The sequence below is a fragment of the Salvelinus namaycush genome, chromosome 29, assembly GCF_016432855.1.
Source record: "Salvelinus namaycush isolate Seneca chromosome 29, SaNama_1.0, whole genome shotgun sequence".
Classification (NCBI taxonomy): Eukaryota; Metazoa; Chordata; class Actinopteri; order Salmoniformes; family Salmonidae; genus Salvelinus; species Salvelinus namaycush.
The window spans coordinates 36,349,133-36,369,588 of record NC_052335.1 but is presented as its reverse complement, the minus strand read 5'-3'; the positions used below and the strand labels follow the sequence as shown (position 1 = coordinate 36,369,588).

The 20,456-nt window shown below is 43.7% G+C and overlaps 1 protein-coding gene across 2 annotated transcripts in view; it reads right to left on the bottom strand.

Annotated features, from left to right (window-relative positions):
* Positions 1–8,541: 8,541 nt before the first annotated feature.
* The window catches only part of LOC120024414 (jun dimerization protein 2-like), a 29,740-nt gene continuing 17,825 nt past the window's right edge, over positions 8,542–20,456 (bottom strand). For both annotated transcript variants that reach the window (XM_038968653.1, XM_038968654.1), the window contains exons 3-5: positions 17,222–17,449; positions 13,641–13,745; positions 8,542–8,913 (exon numbers count right to left, since the gene is read on the bottom strand). In XM_038968653.1, coding sequence (XP_038824581.1) covers positions 8,710–8,913; positions 13,641–13,745; positions 17,222–17,440 — 528 coding nt within the window. In that variant the 5' untranslated portion in view covers positions 17,441–17,449 and the 3' untranslated portion in view covers positions 8,542–8,709. The remainder of the gene's footprint in view (positions 8,914–13,640; positions 13,746–17,221; positions 17,450–20,456) is intronic.

Below are 20,456 nucleotides of genomic sequence, written 5' to 3'. Positions count from 1 at the left end.
GCCTCCATCCATCCTTCCTCCCCCCTACAGAAGTCACCTTCCTCCAGCGACTCTTATGTGCAGTGTATTTTTTTCCCCCTACTGTGTTATTAACTTGTTTATTGTTTACTCCATGTGTAACTCTGTGGTGTTGTCTGTTCACACTGCTATGCTTTATCTTGGCCAGGTCACAGTTGTAAATGAGAACTTGTTCTCAACTAGCCTACCTGGTTAAATAAAGGTGAAATAAATAAAAAATAATGTAACTGAGAGTCATGATCAAGGGCTAACAGAAAGGCTAGCTCTGATCCAGGGCATATAGGCCTAAGGACGGGTTGACTTTTAACTAAGTAACTTTAACATAAGTGGATACAGTAATTGGTAGTGGTTGAGGTGAGCTTATCCTCCATAATGTAAAGCAGTTATAGTAATGCTTTGATGAGGCTGTCTCTGTTATAGTCCTTACTACTGAATACATTTATTCCACTTATTTATTGATTTACTCACTTATTTACTTACTTATTCATTTATTTATGTATTTACTTATTTATTTATTTACTTATTTACTTATTTACTTATTTATTGATTTACTGACTTATTTACTTACTTATTTATTTACATATTTATTTACTTATTCATTTATTTCTTCCACGTGCAGTTATTACACCATCACTGTGCCAAAAATGTAACTGGGTGTATTGAGCTATAGGCCCAGATCATACGGAAGTCATGACTCAAAGTGAATAGCAGGCTGTTCCTTCGCATTGCTACAGTACAGAAATTGTAAAGAAAAAGCAAACCACTGTTTTTCATTTGTTTGTTTTTAGCAGTTTGGGAAGAATATATCTCTTTAACATTGTGATCGCCAACAAAAAAATAGCAGACGACACCTAGTACACAACAAAAAATTGGAACAATGAATTAAAAGAGTATAAACATTTAATTGTGGAGATACTCTTTAAAAACAGGAACTTCTTGTTTTAAAGCTGAAATTAGTAGCTATTTGGGCGACCCAACCAAATTTCACATAGAAATGGGAGTAATAGATCTGTCATTCTCATTGACAGCAAGTCTAAGAAGCAGTAGATCTGTTCTATGTGCTCTAATTCTATCCTTCCCGTTCTTCATTTTCGTCCTTTTTTTTTGGTTTTGTACACCAGCTTCAAACAGCTGAAAAAAAAAATGGGTTATGGGAAATATATTTCACAGCGGTTTAGATGGTACCATGTGATTCTCTACACTTGTTTTGTCACATAAACTAAAATTAGGCCGACTATTAGAATTTTAGCAACCAGGAAATGGCAGAGTTTTTTTTGCATAGTGCATCTTTCCCGCAACCCTAGAAAGCACTTCCTTTAATGGTGCCCTATTCCTAACAGCAAAGCAAGATACAGATCTTGACCCAAGTTGAGTTTCACGGAGCGCCTGCTCCCTCTTAGCAGAAGAAATACAAAAAAAAACATCACAAGTCCAATTTGGGTTATTTTCACGGAATCAACAGTACCCAACATCTTTACCACCCACGTGATAGCACATATGGATCAGCCAAAAGGCCTGAATCCACTTTCTCCAAAATCTCACTCCCACTATACCAAACTAATCTTTCTCATCTTTCTCCATCAATACAAAAACTTGGGCTCCGAGCTCTTCACCTCACTTAAATCTCCCTCATTCACTTCCATCTCCAGAACTACTTGACCCCAGTGTTCTTCGACATGCCATTTTCAACAGATTCAAACTCAACCCTTTGCCTCCCTCACTCTCTTCAACCTCTTCTTCCTCCTCATTTTCCTCCTCCACTCTTCCCTCGAAATCCACCTTTCCCCGTCCCAATATTAATCTTCTTCCGGCTCTGCTAGTGGCCCATTGGCATCTCGACGCAATGGAACTCCATCTCATGAGCATAATTAGACAAGGCTGGTATACAATCGTGTCCCTGCCGGTAAACCAATTCCACCCAAAACTGGCCTTGACTATCCTCTGTTATGGCATTATCTCCAGAATAGGGTACTGAGGATGGGGTCGTAATCAATCACTGAATCAAATATGTACAGTACTAGTCAAAAGTTTGGACACACCTACTCATTCAAGGGTTTTTCTTTTCTTTTTACTATTTTCTACATTGTAGAATAAAAGTGTAGACATCAACACTATGAAATAACATATGGAATCATATAGTACCCGCAAAAAAAAGTGTTAAACAAATCAAAATAGATTTTTAGATTCTTCAAAGTAGCCACCCTGTGCTTTGATGACAGCTTTGCACACTCTTGGCATTCTCTCAACCAGCTTCACCTGGAATGCTTTTCCAACAGTCTTGAAGGAGATCCCACATATGCTGAGCACTTGTTGGTGCTTTTCCTTCACTCTGCAGTCCCAACTATAAAGTCCATGGAGAAAAAGAGCACCTCCTCCCAGATGCCCACTGCACTGAGGATAGGAAACACTGTCACCACCAATAAATCAACGATAATCAATAATTTCAATAAGCATTTTTCTACGGCTGGCCATGCTCTCCACCTGGCTACCCCTACCCCGGCCAACATCTCAGCACCCCCTGCAGCAACTTGCCCAAGCCCCCCCCCCCCCCCCCCCCCCCCCTTGGGGATTTCAAAGGCTAGTAATAGGGGTTGTAACAATTTCCTTTCCTGTGGCGGTCCTCATGAGAGCCAGTTTCATCATAGCGCTTAATGGTTTTTGCGACTGCACTTGAAGAAAAATTTTCCGGATTGCCTGACCTTCATATCTTAAAGTAATGATGGACTGTCGTTTCTCTTTGCTTATTTGACCTGTTATTGCCATAATATGGACTTGGTCTTTTACCAAATAGGGCTATCTTCTGTAAACCAACCCTAACTTCTCACAACACAACTGACTGGCACAAACACATTAAGGAAAGAAATTCCACAAATTAACTTTTAACAAGGCACACCTGTTAATTGAAACGCATTCCAGGTGAATAACTCATGAAGCTGGTTGAGATAATTCCAAGAGTGTGCAAAGCTGTCATCAAGGCAAAGGGTGGCTGCTTTGAAGAATCTCAAATATAAAATATATTTTGAATTGTTTAACACTTTTTTGGTTACTACATGATTCCATATGTTATTTCATAGACTTGATGTCTTCACTATTGTTCTACAATGTAGGTGTGTCCAAACTTCTGACTGGTACTGTATATAATATGGATATTCTGAATAAACTTGTCAACAACAGCCAGGTTCTTTATTTATTTGTTTTATCTGTATTTGTAATTATTGCATAATAACACAATTCTACAACAACAATAAACTGAAGTTATGGCCTATTTATTTTATCCTTTTGCAACCACACAAGTGGCACAAATTGATTTGCAGTGACTAGTGATATTGTCATTTCAACATATATATATTGCACAAAATGTTAGGCTACAATGGCACATAAATGAATCTGCTACTTAATGGCTAACAAATGCAAATGTAGCCTATGTCAGTTTCATTCTGAACTTTTCCCCATAGCAGCAGCACATGACTCAACAACTTCCATTTCAAATGACCAATAGTGCAACGCTGATTGACCGCTCGAGACCCAAGAACAGAGCATGCGTTAAACCCGTTGCTTGATACGGTTTTCCATAAGCAAAGTCCACATTAGAATGCGGTTTAAACTAAAGTCGTTTCTCAGTGATTTGTTGTGGTTCTATCGCATTAATGTTTAATGTGAAAAGGATTGATAATTGGTGTCTCCGTAAAGACAATCTAAATAGCCGACAACTGGCGAAAAGTTGGCAATACTGCACGTGCTGCTGTCGCCTCTCTCACGTGACTCAAATGCAGCTCTTCCACACCAGTCACTCAGCAACAGCCTGCCCCACTGCCTGATAGTCAGCAACTGCCTGATAGTCAGCAACAGCCTGCCCCACTGCCTGATAGTCAGCAACAGCCTCCCCCACTGCCTGATAGTCAGCAACAGCCTCCCCCACCGGGAAAAAGCAGTGACGGAGGAGCGCCCTCTCAAACGGAACAGTAATCTGCGACGCTCGGCCATGTTGTCGACAAGGAGGCATTGTCCAGAAAAATACTTACAATATATATTTGAATTTTCAAACTAGTCACTCTGTCGTTTTTGTTTCGAGCTGACTAAGCCTTGGGTTTTGAATGGGGCACCTGGTTCATGCCTGTGATTGCATTCCATAACGAATGCAATCAACTTTCAACCGGTGCAAATCACGCAGCATGAACTATACGTTGTTGTTGAAACGCCAGGATGACCGCGGTGCAATTTCAAGCAGGGGAGATTTTTACATGACACGCTGAACAGATGAATCGAATCCCGTCAATGTCCGCAAATGGGGAGGGACTATAAATCACGTTTGGATAGCTCAATAACCAATCAAAAAACCTGTTGTGATACACCATCAGCCGCCAAAAACCCACACATAGAAGTCTCTACCAGTCGACGGTCAAAGAGCGGCCCCTGTTGGATATTTTAAGTAACGCTTCCTAATAATACTCATTATTAAACCTTTATTCCAGTAGGAGGCGATATAGAAGTCTGTGTTTGCGGCGTATTTCCATAAAGAAACATTTATTTCAGTAGTTTCGTGAGCTGAAACGAACAGAAAACAATTACAGTTCGTTGATTATACTACAAACATGAAGTAATATCACCAACGTTTCACACACACACGTCCTTTACACATGTTCAAGCTAAAAGAAGAAAAAACATCGAACGGATTTACAAGATGAAAATGAACATGTCATTTTTAAAACTAAAAAAATCTAGCTCAAAAAGACTGTGTCCCGCTATATTGCTCAGGCTGCACTACAGCGTCTATTCACAGGCGCGATCCCACTACTGAGCGGCACGGGGGCTTTGGCCTGCTCCGTTTCCGACCTGGGCCGGTGCACCCCTCCTTAGACGACCTGGTGGTCCCGGGCTCCCCCAGGAGCACCATATCGATACCGAACTTAGTGCGGACACCCGATCGGCATAGTCCACTGGAGCTCAGAACTCCTGAGCTCAAACGATCCGCCAGCCTAAGCCTCCCAGCAACTTGGATTACAGGCGCACGCCACTGCGCCCGGCGAGAGAAGAGAGGATTTTAAAGGCATTTGAAGTTAAATTCGTGACGTCATACCTCGCGTCACACGGTTTATATTATTGTATAGCGATCTCTTGTGGTGGCATATGGAATTGCAGCGATGTTCAAATTTCGTTTTGTCTCTTCCATGCTGAAAGCCTGCCCACTTGTTATGGGTGAACCAGTATGGTATGTTCTGTATTGCCGCATTCAAGACAACTGGGAATTCGGAAATCTCCGACTTCTGACTTCAGTGCATTCAAGACGACTGGGAACTCGGAAAAGAAAGGAGTTCGGCTGGAATTTTTTTGTTGGGAATGGTCTTTCCTACTCACAATTCCAAGTTGGGAACTGGGGCATCTTTCTAGAGCTCCAACTTTCCAACCTGAAGATTACTGACATCATGGGATTAATGACGTCAGGAGTGGGAGGGCCAAGAGACCAGAGGTGGCAGAACGGCGTGCCCAGGTTGGGGTGTAGGGTTTGAGCATAGCCTGAAGGTAGGGAGGGGCAGTTCCTCTTGCTGTTCCATAGGTAAGCACCATGGTCTTGTAGTGGATGTGAGCTTCTTGTGGAAGCCAGTGGAGAGTGTGGAGGAGCGGTGTTGACATGGGAGAACTTGGTATGGTTCAACACCAGGCGGGCTGCAGCGTTCTGGACAAAGTTTCTGGGGTTTGATGGCACAAAATGGGGAGCCCAGTCAACAGTGATACCAGCGCATCATGTATACGAGGCTAACAATAAAACAGATTTGCTACATGATTTCTCTGACTTGAAAGTGATTAGTGCAAATCCAACCCTTGTATTCTAGGTACCGAACTGGACATGGAAATAGGGATGAATTTGAGATCCTGGTTTGATTCCATCTGTATCACAGCGGTCTAAAATCACTGCATCTCAGTGCTAGAGGTGTCACTACAGACCCTGGTTTGATTCCATCTGTATCACAGTGGTCTAAATCGGTGCTTCCAACTTCGTGGCAACAGTTTGAGGAAGGCCCATTCCTGTTTCAGCTTGACAATTGTCCCCGTACACAAAGCAAGGTCCATACAGAAATGGTTTGTCGTGATCGGTGTGGAAGAACTCGACTGGCCTGCACAGAGCCTTAACCTCAACCCCATTGAACACCTTTGGGATGAATTGGATATTCCATATTAATGCCCGTGATTTTGAAATGAGAAGTTATAAGAGCAAGTGTCCACATACTTTTGGCCATGTAGAGTATCTCATCATTATATCCAAATCTCCAGTAGAGAACTTTTTAGAGAAGGAGGTAGCTACCTCCCAATATGGTGACCGGAGTATTGGCGAGTGGTTGAAAATAGTGGGCGTGTGGAAAGGAGTGGGTGTGTTGAAATGAAAGTAAGGGGCATGTGAACATTTCTGGGTAACAATTTAAGTACCTTACTGTGGTCCAAAAAGAAACAAAAGAAAAATAGCTTCTTAGCAAAGAGCAATTTCTCAGGCAATACTTTTGCTAGGACTGTCTGGGAGTGGTTTGAGTTGGGGAGGGGAAAACGGAAAATTAGCTGATATTGTCAGAGACGTTTGGAGCAACATTATTCCAACCTCATAGTGTGTAAATATATATAAAACACAGGTAATCACTTTTTTGACTGCTCTGGGCATTTTAATATTGAAAAATACAACAGGACACTGATGTCAAATGCAAAAAAATCACATCAAGTGATTACAACAATACAAAGGGCATTTCATACACAATATATATATGTCACTTATAAAGCGGTATAAAATAAGTATATTGAAATACAGACATTTGAATTAACAATGCCTTTTTTAATTTTTAATATAAACAACAGGAGTGTAAACATTATTTCATATAGTATATATGGGCTTTTACTTTATGACGCCAGCGTCACCTCAAAATCGGATCAACCGGATACTTCCATCGTCAAGGCAGAGAATATACAAAAACAAAAAAACGTAGCATTATAATATGAAATAAAAATATGTTCCAACTTGGTAATGGACAAATCCTAGAATACTACTACACCTGTGTATTTCAACATGGTATACAGTACACTGGCTGGCTACACCTGTGTATTTCAACATGGTATACAGTACACTGGCTGGCTACACCTGTGTACTTCAACATGGTATACAGTACACTGGCTGGCTACACCTGTGTATTTCAACATGGTATACAGTACACTGGCTGGCTACACCTGTATATTTCAACATGGTATACAGTACACTGGCTGGCTACACCTGTGTATTTCAACATGGTATACAGTACACTGGCTGGCTACACCTGTGTATTTCAACATGGTATACAGTACACTGGCTGGCTACACCTGTGTATTTCAACATGGTATACAGTACACTGGCTGGCTACACCTGTGTATTTCAACATGGTATACAGTACACTGGCTGGCTACACCTGTGTATTTCAACATGGTATACAGTACACTGGCTGGCTACACCTGTGTATTTCAACATGGTATACAGTACACTGGCTGGCTACACCTGTGTATTTCAACATGGTATACAGTACACTGGCTGGCTACACCTGTGTATTTCAACATGGTATACAGTACACTGGCTGGCTACACCTGTGTATTTCAACATGGTATACAGTACACTGGCTGGCTACACCTGTGTATTTCAACATGGTATACAGTACACTGGCTGGCTACACCTGTGTATTTCAACATGGTATACAGTACACTGGCTGGCTACACCTGTGTATTTCAACATGGTATACAGTACACTGGCTGGCTACACCTGTGTATTTCAACATGGTATACAGTACACTGGCTGGCTACACCTGTGTATTTCAACATGGTATACAGTACACTGGCTGGCTACACCTGTGTATTTCAACATGGTATACAGTACACTGGCTGGCTACACCTGTGTACCTCTACCGTTATACATGTTTAGTATAGCACAATAACAACAACCTCTTTGTTTGTCTCTGAGTCGGTAAGAAGTGCCGGTAAGAAGTGCCGGTAAGAAGTGGCGGTAACAGAGCACCATAGTGATTGATCTTAGTGTTTCCTCTTCAACATTACAGTTTCCACTATCTTCTTCCATCTGTCCCTTATTGTAATGGCGGTTGGTTGCAGTAAGTAAATGGTGTGGCGCTGACTTGGTTTCAAAACAAAACACTTATTATGACGCAGAGATAACTGGGTTGGGCATTAGGCTACTCCCTCTTCCCTCAGAACCCAATCAGGTAACGTTTACCAAGGTGTTACCGAGGCAACGGAACACTAACAACCCCGGGTCTTTTGGGCAAAGACAGACAAGAGTCTCCAAAAGTCTCCAGCTTGGCGCTCAACACAGTACATAAGTGCTTCAACAACAAAAGCATCAGGTGATTTTTGAATCTTTCGTCATCTTTGATGACAGTTGCTTTTTTTTTGTGTCGGATTTCTTCCTTCCTTCCCGCCCTTCGGTTTCACTTTCCCTCTGTGGTTTCACTTTCCCTCTGTGGTTTCACTTTCCCTCTGTGGTTTCACTTTCCCTCTGTGGTTTCACTTTCCCTCTGTGGTTTCACTTTCCCTCTGTGGTTTCACTTTCCCTCTGTGGTTTCACTTTCCCTCTGTGGTTTCACTTTCCCTCTGTGGTTTCACTTTCCCTCTGTGGTTTCACTTTCCCTCTGTGGTTTCACTTTCCCTCTGTGGTTTCACTTTCCCTCTGTGGTTTCACTTAGAGGCCTCCAGCTTTTCAGCCGCCAGGTGTTCTAGCAGGGGGTTGGCCTCGCTCTCAGGGGTCTTGACGCTGTCGGTGCGGACGATGCAGGTGGGGCGGTGGAGGTTGAGCATCACCATTAGCTGCTGTCTCTCCATCCTCAGCTCCTCGATTTGGGCCTTTAGGTCAGAGTTCACCACCTCCAGACGCTCCGACTCCTACAGGGACGACAGAGAGGGGAGGGGGTATACTGTTAGGTCATTGATTTAGCCTTTATTTAACCAGGTAAGTCATCGAGAACACTTTCTCTTTTACAATAATGACCTGATGTCCCACTTTAAACAAACTATAAACAGGACTGGGGTGTAATGGATTACATGTAACAGATATGTTTTTTAATGAACTGTAATCCATTACTTTACCAGCATTAAAACTGTAATCCGTTACTTTACCAGCGTTAAAACTGTAATCCATTACTTTACCAGCATTAAAACTGTAATCCATTACTTTACCAGCGTTAAAACTGTAATCCGTTACTTTACCAGCATTAAAACTGTAATCCGTTACTTTACCAGCATTAAAACTGTAATCCATTACTTTACCAGCATTAAAACTGTAATCCATTACTTTACCAGCGTTAAAACTGTAATCCGTTACTTTACCAGCATTAAAACTGTAATCCATTACTTTACCAGCATTAAAACTGTAATCCATTACTTTACCAGCGTTAAAACTGTAATCCGTTACTTTACCAGCATTAAAACTGTAATCCGTTACTTTACCAGCATTAAAACTGTAATCCGTTACTTTACCAGCGTTAAAACTGTAATCCGTTACTTTACCAGCGTTAAAACTGTAATCCGTTACTTTCCCAGCGTTAAAACTGTAATCCATTACTTTACCAGCGTTAAAACTGTAATCCGTTACTTTACCAGCGTTAAAACTGTAATCCGTTACTTTACCAGCGTTAAAACTGTAATCCATTACTTTACCAGCGTTAAAACTGTAATCCATTACTTTACCAGCGTTAAAACTGTAATCCATTACTTTACCAGCGTTAAAACTGTAATCCGTTACTTTACCAGCGTTAAAACTGTAATCCATTACTTTACCAGCATTAAAAATATACTTTTGAAAAACGAGATGATTACCTCCAATGATTACTTTTAAATTCAGAAAAAAGGATGTTTGCGGAAAAAAAACTTTGACACTTTTCTGTTTTCTCAAATCAGTGTTGAAAAAAAGGATCAAGTTTAAATTTGTTCTTCCTGAACGAGTCTGACCACCAATCAGAGACCACTATGATGACACACCAAATGATGACCACCAATCAGAGACCACTATGATGACACACCAAATGATGACCACCAATCAGAGACCACTATGATGACACACCAAATGATGACCACCAATCAGAGACCACTATGATGACACACCAAATGATGACCACCAATCAGAGACCACTATGATGACACACCAAATGATGACCACCAATCAGAGACCACTATGATGACACACCAAATGATGACCACCAATCAGAGACCACTATGATGACACACCAAATGATGACCACCAATCAGAGACCACTATGATGACACACCAAATGATGACCACCAATCAGAGACCACCATGATGACACACCAAATGATGACCACCAATCAGAGACCACTATGATGACACACCAAATGATGACCACCAATCAGAGACCACTATGATGACACACCAAATGATGACCACCAATCAGAGACCACTATGATGACACACCAAATGATGACCACCAATCAGAGACCACTATGATGACACACCAAATGATGACCACCAATCAGAGACCACCATGATGACACACCAAATGATGACCACCAATCAGAGACCACCATGATGACACACCAAATGATGACCACCAATCAGAGACCACTATGATGACACACCAAATGCGTTTGGATCGCAGGGAAAAAGCGGGAATAGGGCTGTTATACACTACAGTCCAAGCGATGTCTTCCAGAGAAGATCCAACTTGAATAAACGCTTGGAGGTAAAGATGACATCAGTGGTCTAGTCTACGATGATACGGATATCACTTATTATTGATATCTACATAGCGCATTGATGTGAATCACACAGCTGCTCTGTCATTTAACTATTATTACTGATAACTACATTGATGTGAATCACACTGCTGCTCTCTCATTTAACTATTATTACTGATAACTACATTGATGTGAATCACACTGCTGCTCTGTCATTTAACTTTTTGTGCCTTACAGGTTGTGGATGTTGTGGATGGCTGTTCACAAAAGTATATGTATATTTTAACCCAGTAATGGTTAAATTGAAGAAGTTTAAGCTGCCTATCACTCATTGTTTTTGCGACCAGTGGACAGCCAGTGAAAAATGTGCTCTTGCAACAGCTGCATAGTGTGGATCCCAGCCTATAGAATAACAGCTGCATAGTGTAGATCCCAGCCTATAGAATAACAGCTGTATAGTGTGGATCCCAGCCTATAGAATAACAGCTGTATAGTGTGGATCCCAGCCTATAGAATAACAGCTGCATAGTGTAGATCCCAGCCTATAGAATAACAGCTGCATAGTGAGGATCCCAGCCTATAGAATAACAGCTGCATAGTGTGGATCCCAGCCTATAGAATAACAGCTGCATAGTGTAGATCCCAGCCTATAGAATAACAGCTGCATAGTGAGGATCCCAGCCTATAGAATAACAGCTGCATAGTGTGGATCCCAGCCTATAGAATAACAGCTGCATAGTGTAGATCCCAGCCTATAGAATAACAGCTGCATAGTGTGGATCCCAGCCTATAGAATAACAGCTGCATAGTGTGGATCCCAGCCTATAGAATAACAGCTGCATAGTGTGGATCCCAGCCTATAGAATAACAGCTGTATAGTGTGGATCCCAGCCTATAGAATAACAGCTGCATAGTGTGGATCCCAGCCTATAGAATAACAGCTGCATAGTGTGGATCCCAGCCTATAGAATAACAGCTGCATAGTGTGGATCCCAGCCTATAGAATAACAGCTGCATAGTGTGGATCCCAGCCTATAGAATAACAGCTGCATAGTGTGGATCCCAGCCTATAGAATAACAGCTGCATAGTGTGGATCCCAGCCTATAGAATAACAGCTGCATAGTGTGGATCCCAGCCTATATAATAACAGCTGCATAGTGTGGATCCCAGCCTATAGAATAACAGCTGCATAGTGTGGATCCCAGCCTATGGAATAACAGTTTGAGGGAGCTCCCTCCCTTCTAAACTCCGCCGTGGTAATGGGCTCCATACTGTCAAAAACAAGTTTAATTCGAAAAGACCACGAGTGGAACTTTTATTGAAAATCCATACGCCTAACAGACACATGCACACTTTTTGATAGACTTAAACAGCTGCAAATGATCAAGATATTTAAAGTGTCACCAACAAAAACAATAGACCTATAGCAAATGCAACATGCAAATGGCACTTATCAGTCGTGCTCAAAATATGCCATTAAATGACCAGAGTTGATTTTTCAACTGGAAGCAATGAGCCCAAAACAGTCCTCCATAACAACAAAATCATAAACAACAGAGTTGGCTAATTATGCTCGGGCTAATCTATATTTCCATATTTCCAAGTCCTGTTCTTGAAGATCAAGGAGTATTAAATTAATTAGAATTACTGGAAATCTGACAGACTTTGTTTTTTAATGTAAAGATATAGCCTAATCATATTATTATTATAATCTGTAGTAGAAAGCAATGAGTTAGAAGAAGCCTGCATAACCCATAAAGTAAAATGCAACATATATTTATGGCCAGCTATGTACAAGCTAACATTAATTTATCCTGCAATAAATGTTGTTCAATTGGTAATATACATTTTTTTTGTCTTCTTCTAATGCTTCTTGAAAGTTATTTAAAAGTAACTGAAAGTAATCAGATTACTTTGGGTAATCCAAAAGTTATATTACCGATTGTAATTTTGGACAGGTAACTAGTAACTAACGGATTACATTTAGAAAGGAACCTACCCAACCCTGACTATAACATGAATGCCTGACAGAGCACTCATCATGTCTTTATAAACACGACATAGATTCTTCACAAATTATTTAGAAGTAATCATACAATCTATTCTAGATTCTACAGGCAATTTGCAAAGAACACCAGAGTACACATAAAGAACACCAGAGTATACATAAAGAACACCAGAGTATACATAAAGAACGCCAGAGTACATATAAAGAACGCCAGAGTATACATAAAGAACACCAGAGTATAGATAAAGAACGCCAGAGTACACATAAAGAACGCCAGAGTATACATAAAGAACACCAGAGTACACATAAAGAACGCCAGAGTACACATAAAGAACGCCAGAGTATACATAAAGAACACCAGAGTACACATAAAGAACGCCAGAGTACACATAAAGAACGCCAGAGTATACATAAAGAACACCAGAGTATACATAAAGAACATCAGAGTATACATAAACACCAGAGTATACATAAAGAACGCCAGAGTATACATAAAGAACACCAGAGTACACATAAACACCAGAGTATACATAAAGAACTCCAGAGTACACATAAAGAACGCCAGAGTATACATAAAGAACACCAGAGTACACATAAAGAACACCAGAGTACACATAAAGAACACCAGAGTATACATAAAGAACTCCAGAGTACACATAAAGAACACCAGAGTATACATAAAGAACTCCAGAGTACACATAAAGAACACCAGAGTATACATAAAGAACACCAGAGTATACATAAAGAACACCAGAGTACACATAAAGAACACCAGAGTATACATAAAGAACACCAGAGTATACATAAAGAACACCAGAGTACACATAAAGAACACCAGAGTATACATAAAGAACACCAGAGTACACATAAAGAACTCAGCCGCCATTTTGAAAAAGAAAAGAGACTGACCCTTTGGAGGAAGTCTGTTCTCTCCTTCTTCTTGTTCCGACATCGTGCTGCTGCCACTTTGTTCTTATCTCTCCTCCGTCTCCTCCTCTCATCATCCTCGTCCATCTGCAGGGAGAAGAAGAAGTGCTGTGATTAGCTAATGGTGACCTTTTTCAAGGCCTGCATATTATTAAATATAGTTATTCCAACCTTGGTTTCTATCTTTCCTGCATTTTATACTCCTGACACAATGGTGTTTCACTCCTATTTTTGTTTTATTGTGAATTTCAAGTAACTACGTCTCAGTTTGATACCTGTGCTTGCCATCTTGGAGGCAAACGTGAATAGTTTCAGAGAACCCAGATTGAAATGATTAAACACCCAGTGGAGTCAAAAACATGATTTTCCTGTGTTTTATATACACTGCTCAAAAAAATAAAGGGAACACTTAAACAACACAATGTAACTCCAAGTCAATCACACTTCTGTGAAATCAAACTGTCCACTTAGGAAGCAACACTGATTGACAATAAATTTCACATGCTGTTGTGCAAATGGAATAGACAAAAGGTGGAAATTATAGGCAATTAGCAAGACACCCCCAATAAAGGAGTGATTCTGCAGGTGGTGACCACAGACCACTTCTCAGTTCCTATGCTTCCTGGCTGATGTTTTGGTCACTTTTGAATGCTGGCGGTGCTTTCACTCTAGTGGTAGCATGAGACGGAGTCTACAACCCACACAAGTGGCTCAGGTAGTGCAGCTCATCCAGGATGGCACATCAATGCGAGCTGTGGCAAGAAGGTTTGCTGTGTCTGTCAGCGTAGTAACCAGAGCATGGAGGCGCTACCAGGAGACAGGCCAGTACATCAGGAGACGTGGAGGAGGCCGTAGGAGGGCAACAACCCAGCAGCAGGACCGCTACCTCCGCCTTTGAGCAGGAAGAGCACTGCCAGAGCCCTGCAAAATGACCTCCAGCAGGCCACAAATGTGCATGTGTCTGCTCAAACGGTCAGAAACAGACTCCATGAGGGTGGTATGAGGGCCCGACGTTCACAGGTGGGGGTTGTGCTTACAGCCCAACACCGTGCAGGACGTTTGGCATTTGCCAGAGAACACCAAGATTGGCAAATTCGCCACTGGCGCCCTGTGCTCTTCACAGATGAAAGCAGGCTCACACTGAGCACATGAGCACATGTGACAGACGTGACAGAGTCTGGAGACGCCGTGGAGAACGTTCTGCTGCCTGCAACATCCTCCAGCATGACCGGTTTGGCGATGGGTCAGTCATGGTGTGGGGTGGCATTTCTTTGTGGGGCCGCACAGCCCTCCATGTGCTCGCCAGAGGTAGCCTGACTGCCATTAGGTACCGAGATGAGATCCTCAGAGCCCTTGTGAGACCATATGCTGACACATGCACATTTGTGGCCTGCTGGAGGTCATTTTGCAGGGCTCTGGCAGTGCTTCTCCTGCTCAAAGGCGGAGGTAGCGGTCCTGCTGCTGGGTTGTTGCCCTCCTACGGCCTCCTCCACGTCTCCTGATGTACTGGCCTGTCTCCTGGTAGCGCCTCCATGCTCTGGTTACTACGCTGACAGACACAGCAAACCTTCTTGCCACAGCTCGCATTGATGTGCCATCCTGGATGAGCTGCACTACCTGAGCCACTTGTGTGGGTTGTAGACTCCGGCTCATGCTACCACTAGAGTGAAAGCACCACCAGCATTCAAAAGTGACCAAAACATCAGCCAGGAAGCATAGGAATGAGAAGTGGTCTGTGGTCACCACCTGCAGAATCACTCCTTTATTGGGGGTGTCTTGCTAATTGCCTATAATTTCCACCTTTTGTCTATTCCATTTGCACAACAGCATGTGACATTTATTGTCAATCAGTGTTGCTTCCTAAGTGGACAGTTTGATTTCACAGAAGTGTGATTGACTTGGAGTTACATTGTGTTGTTTAAGTGTTCCCTTTATTTTTTTGAGCAGTGTATATATTTTTCCACACTATGAGGTTGGAATAATATTGTGAAATTGTGTAAAATGCCCTTTTAGTGTAAGAGCTGTTTGAAAAGACCGCCTGAAATTTTAGCCTGTTTTTGTGGGATGGCGTTTTGGCCTGCCTCATCTCCAGGCCGTAAATTAGTTAATAGACCAATAACAAAGCTAGTTCCAAACCTCTCTTCCAGTAACAGCTAGTTTTCAGTTTTCACCTCCCTACTCAGACCACTCCCAGACAGTCCTAGCAACATTCTTGCTTGAGAAATTGCTCTTTGCTAAGAAACAAGTTCTGTTTTTTTTTGTTTTACCATTTTAATTGAAAACAATCACGGTAAGGTACTTAATTGCTCCCCAGAAAGTATTTGATATTAAGATAAAAATGGCTGCATTGGACCTTTAAGTTGTGTAACATCTAAAATACTTCTGAAATTGGCCACTTGGTGGAGCTAAACGTTAGACAGGCTGACAACATATAAACATCAGTAGATCATAAAAAAACAGAACATGTCATCCCTCGAAAATATCAACATCCACCACCAATCCTCCTCCTCATCCTTCTCTTCCTCCTCCTCCTCATCCTTCTCTTCCTCCTCCTCCTCCTCATCCTTCTCTTCCTCCACCTCCTCCTCCTCATCCTTCTCTTCCTCCTCCTCCTCCCCATCATCCTTCTCTTCCTCCTCATCATCCTTCTCTTCCTCCACCTCCTCCTCCTCATCCTTCTCTTCCTCCTCCTCATCATCCTTCTCTTCCTCCTCCTCCTCCTCCTCCTCCTTCTCTTCCTCCTCCTCCTCCTCCTCCTCCTCCTCATTATCCTTCTCTTCCTCATTATCCTTCTCTTCCTCTTCCTCCTCCCCATCCTTCTCTCCCTCCTCCTCCTCCTCATCCTTCTCTTCCTCCTCCTCCTCCTCCTCATCCTTCTCTTCCTCCTCCTCCTCCTCCTTCTCTTCCTCCTCCTCATCATCATCATCCTCCTCCTCCTCCTCCTCCTCTTCATCCTTTCTCTACCTCCTCCTCCTCTTCATCCTTTCTCTACCTCCTCCTCCTCTTCATCCTTTCTCTACCTCCTCCTCCTCATCCTTCTCTTCCTCCTCCTCCTCATCATCCTTCTCTTCCTCCTCCTCCTCCTCATCCTTCTCTTCCTCCTCCTCCTCATCATCCTTCTCTTCCTCCTCCTCCTCATCCTTCTCTTCCTCCTCCTCCTCCTTCTCTTCCTCCACCTCCTCCTTCTCTTCCTCCACCTCCTCCTCCTCATCCTTCTCTTCCTCCACCTCCTCATCCTTCTCTTCCTCCACCTCCTCCTCCTCATCCTTCTCTTCCTCCACCTCCTTCTCTTCCTCCTCCTCCTCTTCCTCCTCCTCCTTCTCTTCCTCCTCCTCCTCTTCCTCATCTTCCTCCTCCTCATCCTTCTCTTCCTCCTCCTCATCCTTCTCTTCCTCCTCCTCATCCTTCTCTTCCTCCTCCTCCTCATCCTTCCTCCACCTCCTCCTCCTCATCCTTCTCTTCCTCCTCCTCCTCCTTCTCCTCCTCATCATCCTTCTCTTCCTCCTCCTCCTCCTCTTCCTCCACCTCCTCCTCCTCATCCTTCTCTTCCTCCTCCTCCTCACCTCTCCCTTGATAGCAGTGAGTGGCCTCTTGCCCAGCCGTCCCAGGATATGCAGCGGTGACAACATGGCACCCAGGTTCCTGAAGTCCTGTGCCAGTTTGAGCTGGTCGGTGAGCGTGGTGGCAGATATGCCGGCCAGCAGGCCCAGGCTGGGCAAGGAGCCGGCCGTCAGGGAGGGGTCAGGGATCTGACCGGGCATCATGTCAGACCCAGCTACCATACACCACCGCTGTGGAGGGAGAGAGAGACGGAGAGAGGAGAGGGAGGGAGAGAGGGAGAGAGAGAGGAGAGGAAGGGAGAGGGAGGAGAGGAAGGGAGAGAGGGAGAGAGAGGAGAGAGAGAGGAGAGGAAGGGAGAGAGAGAGAGGAGAGGGCAGGAGAGAGGGAGAGAGAGAGGAGAGGAAGGGAGAGGGAGGAGAGGAAGGGAGAGAGGGAGGGAGAGAGGAGAGAGAGAGAGAGGAGAGGAAGGGAGAGAGAGAGAGAGGAGAGGAAGGGAGAAGGGAAAGGAAGGGAGAGAGAGAGGAAGGGAGAGGGAAGGGAAAGGAAGGGAGAGGGAAGGGAAAGGAAGGGAGAGAGGGGGTAAAGGAAGGGAGAGAGAGGAGAGGAAGGGAGAGAGAGAGAGAGGAGAGGTTAAGATTAAAATCATCCTGTCAATGACTGATGTAATAACATTATTTGTCACGTCAGAACCGGAGAAGAAGAAGAAAAATGAGGTTAATTTAATGTCCAAAGCATTTCAACCATAGGATATTTTCCTTTCCCACCCAGTTTAAAAGCTATTGTCCAATATCCTCCACAGACAGCCATTTAACGGAATTGACAGACTGGATTTTGCAGAATTCTACACTGGAATGTTAATCTACACTAGTATCTTGGCTCCATGTTCAGGCTGGGATTAATCATGTATTGCATTGATTTGCCCACAATCACGGAACAAAAAAAGAAAGGGGTGGTATGCAATACCAAAAAAAATCAAGAGTTTGACGACTGGACTTCTTATTGCAATCAGAGAGAGAGAGACAGAGACAAAGAGAGAGAGACAGAGACATAGAGAGAGACAGAGAGAGACAGAGAGACACAGAGAGAGAGAGACAGAGAGAGAGAGACAGAGACAGAGAGAGAGACAAAGAGACAGAGAGAGAGAGAGACACAGAGAGAGAGAGAGAGAGAGAGAGAGAGAGAGAGAGAGAGAGAGAGAGAGAGAGAGAGAGAGAGACACAGAGAGAGAGAGAGAGAGAGAGAGACAGAGAGAGAGAGAGACAGAGAGAGAGAGACAGAGAGAGAGAGAGAGACAGAGAGAGAGAGACAGAGAGAGAGAGAGAGACAGAGAGACAGAGAGACCGAATGAGAGACAGAGAGAGAGAGACAGAATGAGAGACAGAGAGAGAGAGACAGAGAGAGAGAGACAGAATGAGAGACAGAATGAGACAGAGAGAGACAGAGAGAGAGACCGAGTGTCTCAGAGAAACATGCAATCACAGTCCTCTGTGAGAGAGAAATAAAGTGTACAAACCAGCCCGAAGGGAAGTGGACGCACAGTGAAGACATTTCTCTAATGACATGTTAGAACCGAGACTCCTGACGGCCAAATAGAAAACAAATGTTGCTCATGGAACAGTGCATCTGAGCCCTACTGTCTGTATTTACTTCCCATACAGCGGGCGATGCTAATTCACATGCACCTCGTCTCCAACACACACCAGTATTTTCAGTATCAAGCAGTGAATCAACAGGTTATGGCCTCTCTGTACAAAGCCCTCATCTCAGCCTAACCCAACAAAGACGTGTATTGTGAGGTGAGCAGGACAGGACAGCTGACTGTGGAGCTGACTCCCTGTCTGCGTCCCAAAAGGCACCCTATTCCATAGGGCCCTTGTCAGAAGTAGGTACTATAGAGCCCTGGTCAGAAGTAGGGACCATAGAGCCCTAGTCAGAAGTAGGGACCATAGGGCCCTGGTCAGAAGTAGGGACCATAGAGGCCTGGTCAGAAGTAGGGACCATAGAGGCCTGGTCAGAAGTAGGGACCATAGAGCCCTAGTCAGAAGTAGGGACCATAGGGCCCTGGTCAGAAGTAGGGACCATAGGGGCCTGGTCAGAAGTAGGGACCATAGGGCCCTGGTCAGAAGTAGGGACCATAGAGCCCTAGTCAGAAGTAGGGACGATAGGGCCCTGGTCAGAAGTAGGGACCATAGGGGCCTGGTCAGAAGTAGGGACCATAGAGGCCTGGTCAGAAGTAGGGACCATAGAGGCCTGGTCAGAAGTAGGGACCATAGGGCCCTGGTCAGAAGTAGGGACCAGAGGCCTGGTCAGAAGTAGGGACCATAGGGTCCTGGTCAAATTGTGCACTATATAGGGAATAGGGTGGTTATGGGTCCTGGTCTAAAGTAGTGCGCTAGGTAGGGAATAGGGTGGTTATGGGTCCTGGTCTAAAGTAGTGCACTATATAGGGAATAGGGTGGTTATGGGTCCTGGTCTAAAGTAGTGCGCTAGGTAGGGAATAGGGTGGTTTTGGGTCCTGGTCTAAAGTAGTGCACTAGGTAGGGAATAGGGTGGTTATGGGTCCTGGTCTAAAGTAGTGCACTATATAGGGAATAGGGTGGTTATGGGTCCTGATCTAAAGTAGTGCGCTAGGTAGGGAATAGGGTGGTTATGGGTCCTGGTCTAAAGTAGTGCACTAGGTAGGGAATAGGGTGGTTATGGGTCCTGGTCTAAAGTAGTGCACTAGGTAGGGAATAGGGTGGTTATGGGTCCTGGTCTAAAGTAGTGCACTATGTAGGGAATAGGGTGGTTATGGGTCCTGGTCTAAAGTAGTGCGCTAGGTAGGGAATAGGGTGGTTATGGGTCCTGGTCTAAAGTAGTGCACTAGGTAGGGAATAGGGTGGTTATGGGTCCTGGTCTAAAGTAGTGCACTAGGTAGGGAATAGGGTGGTTATGGGTCCTGGTCTAAAGTAGTGCACTAGGTAGGGAATAGGGTGGTTATGGGTCCTGGTCTAAAGTAGTGCGCTAGGTAGGGAATAGGGTGGTTATGGGTCCTGGTCTAAAGTAGTGCACTAGGTAGGGAATAGGGTGGTTATGGGTCCTGGTCTAAAGTAGTGCACTAGGTAGGGAATAGGGTGGTTATGGGTTCTGGACTAAAGTAGTGCACTAGGTAGGGAATAGGGTGGTTATGGGTCCTGGTCTAAAGTAGTGCGCTAGGTAGGGAATAGGGTGGTTATGGGTCCTGGTCTAAAGTAGTGC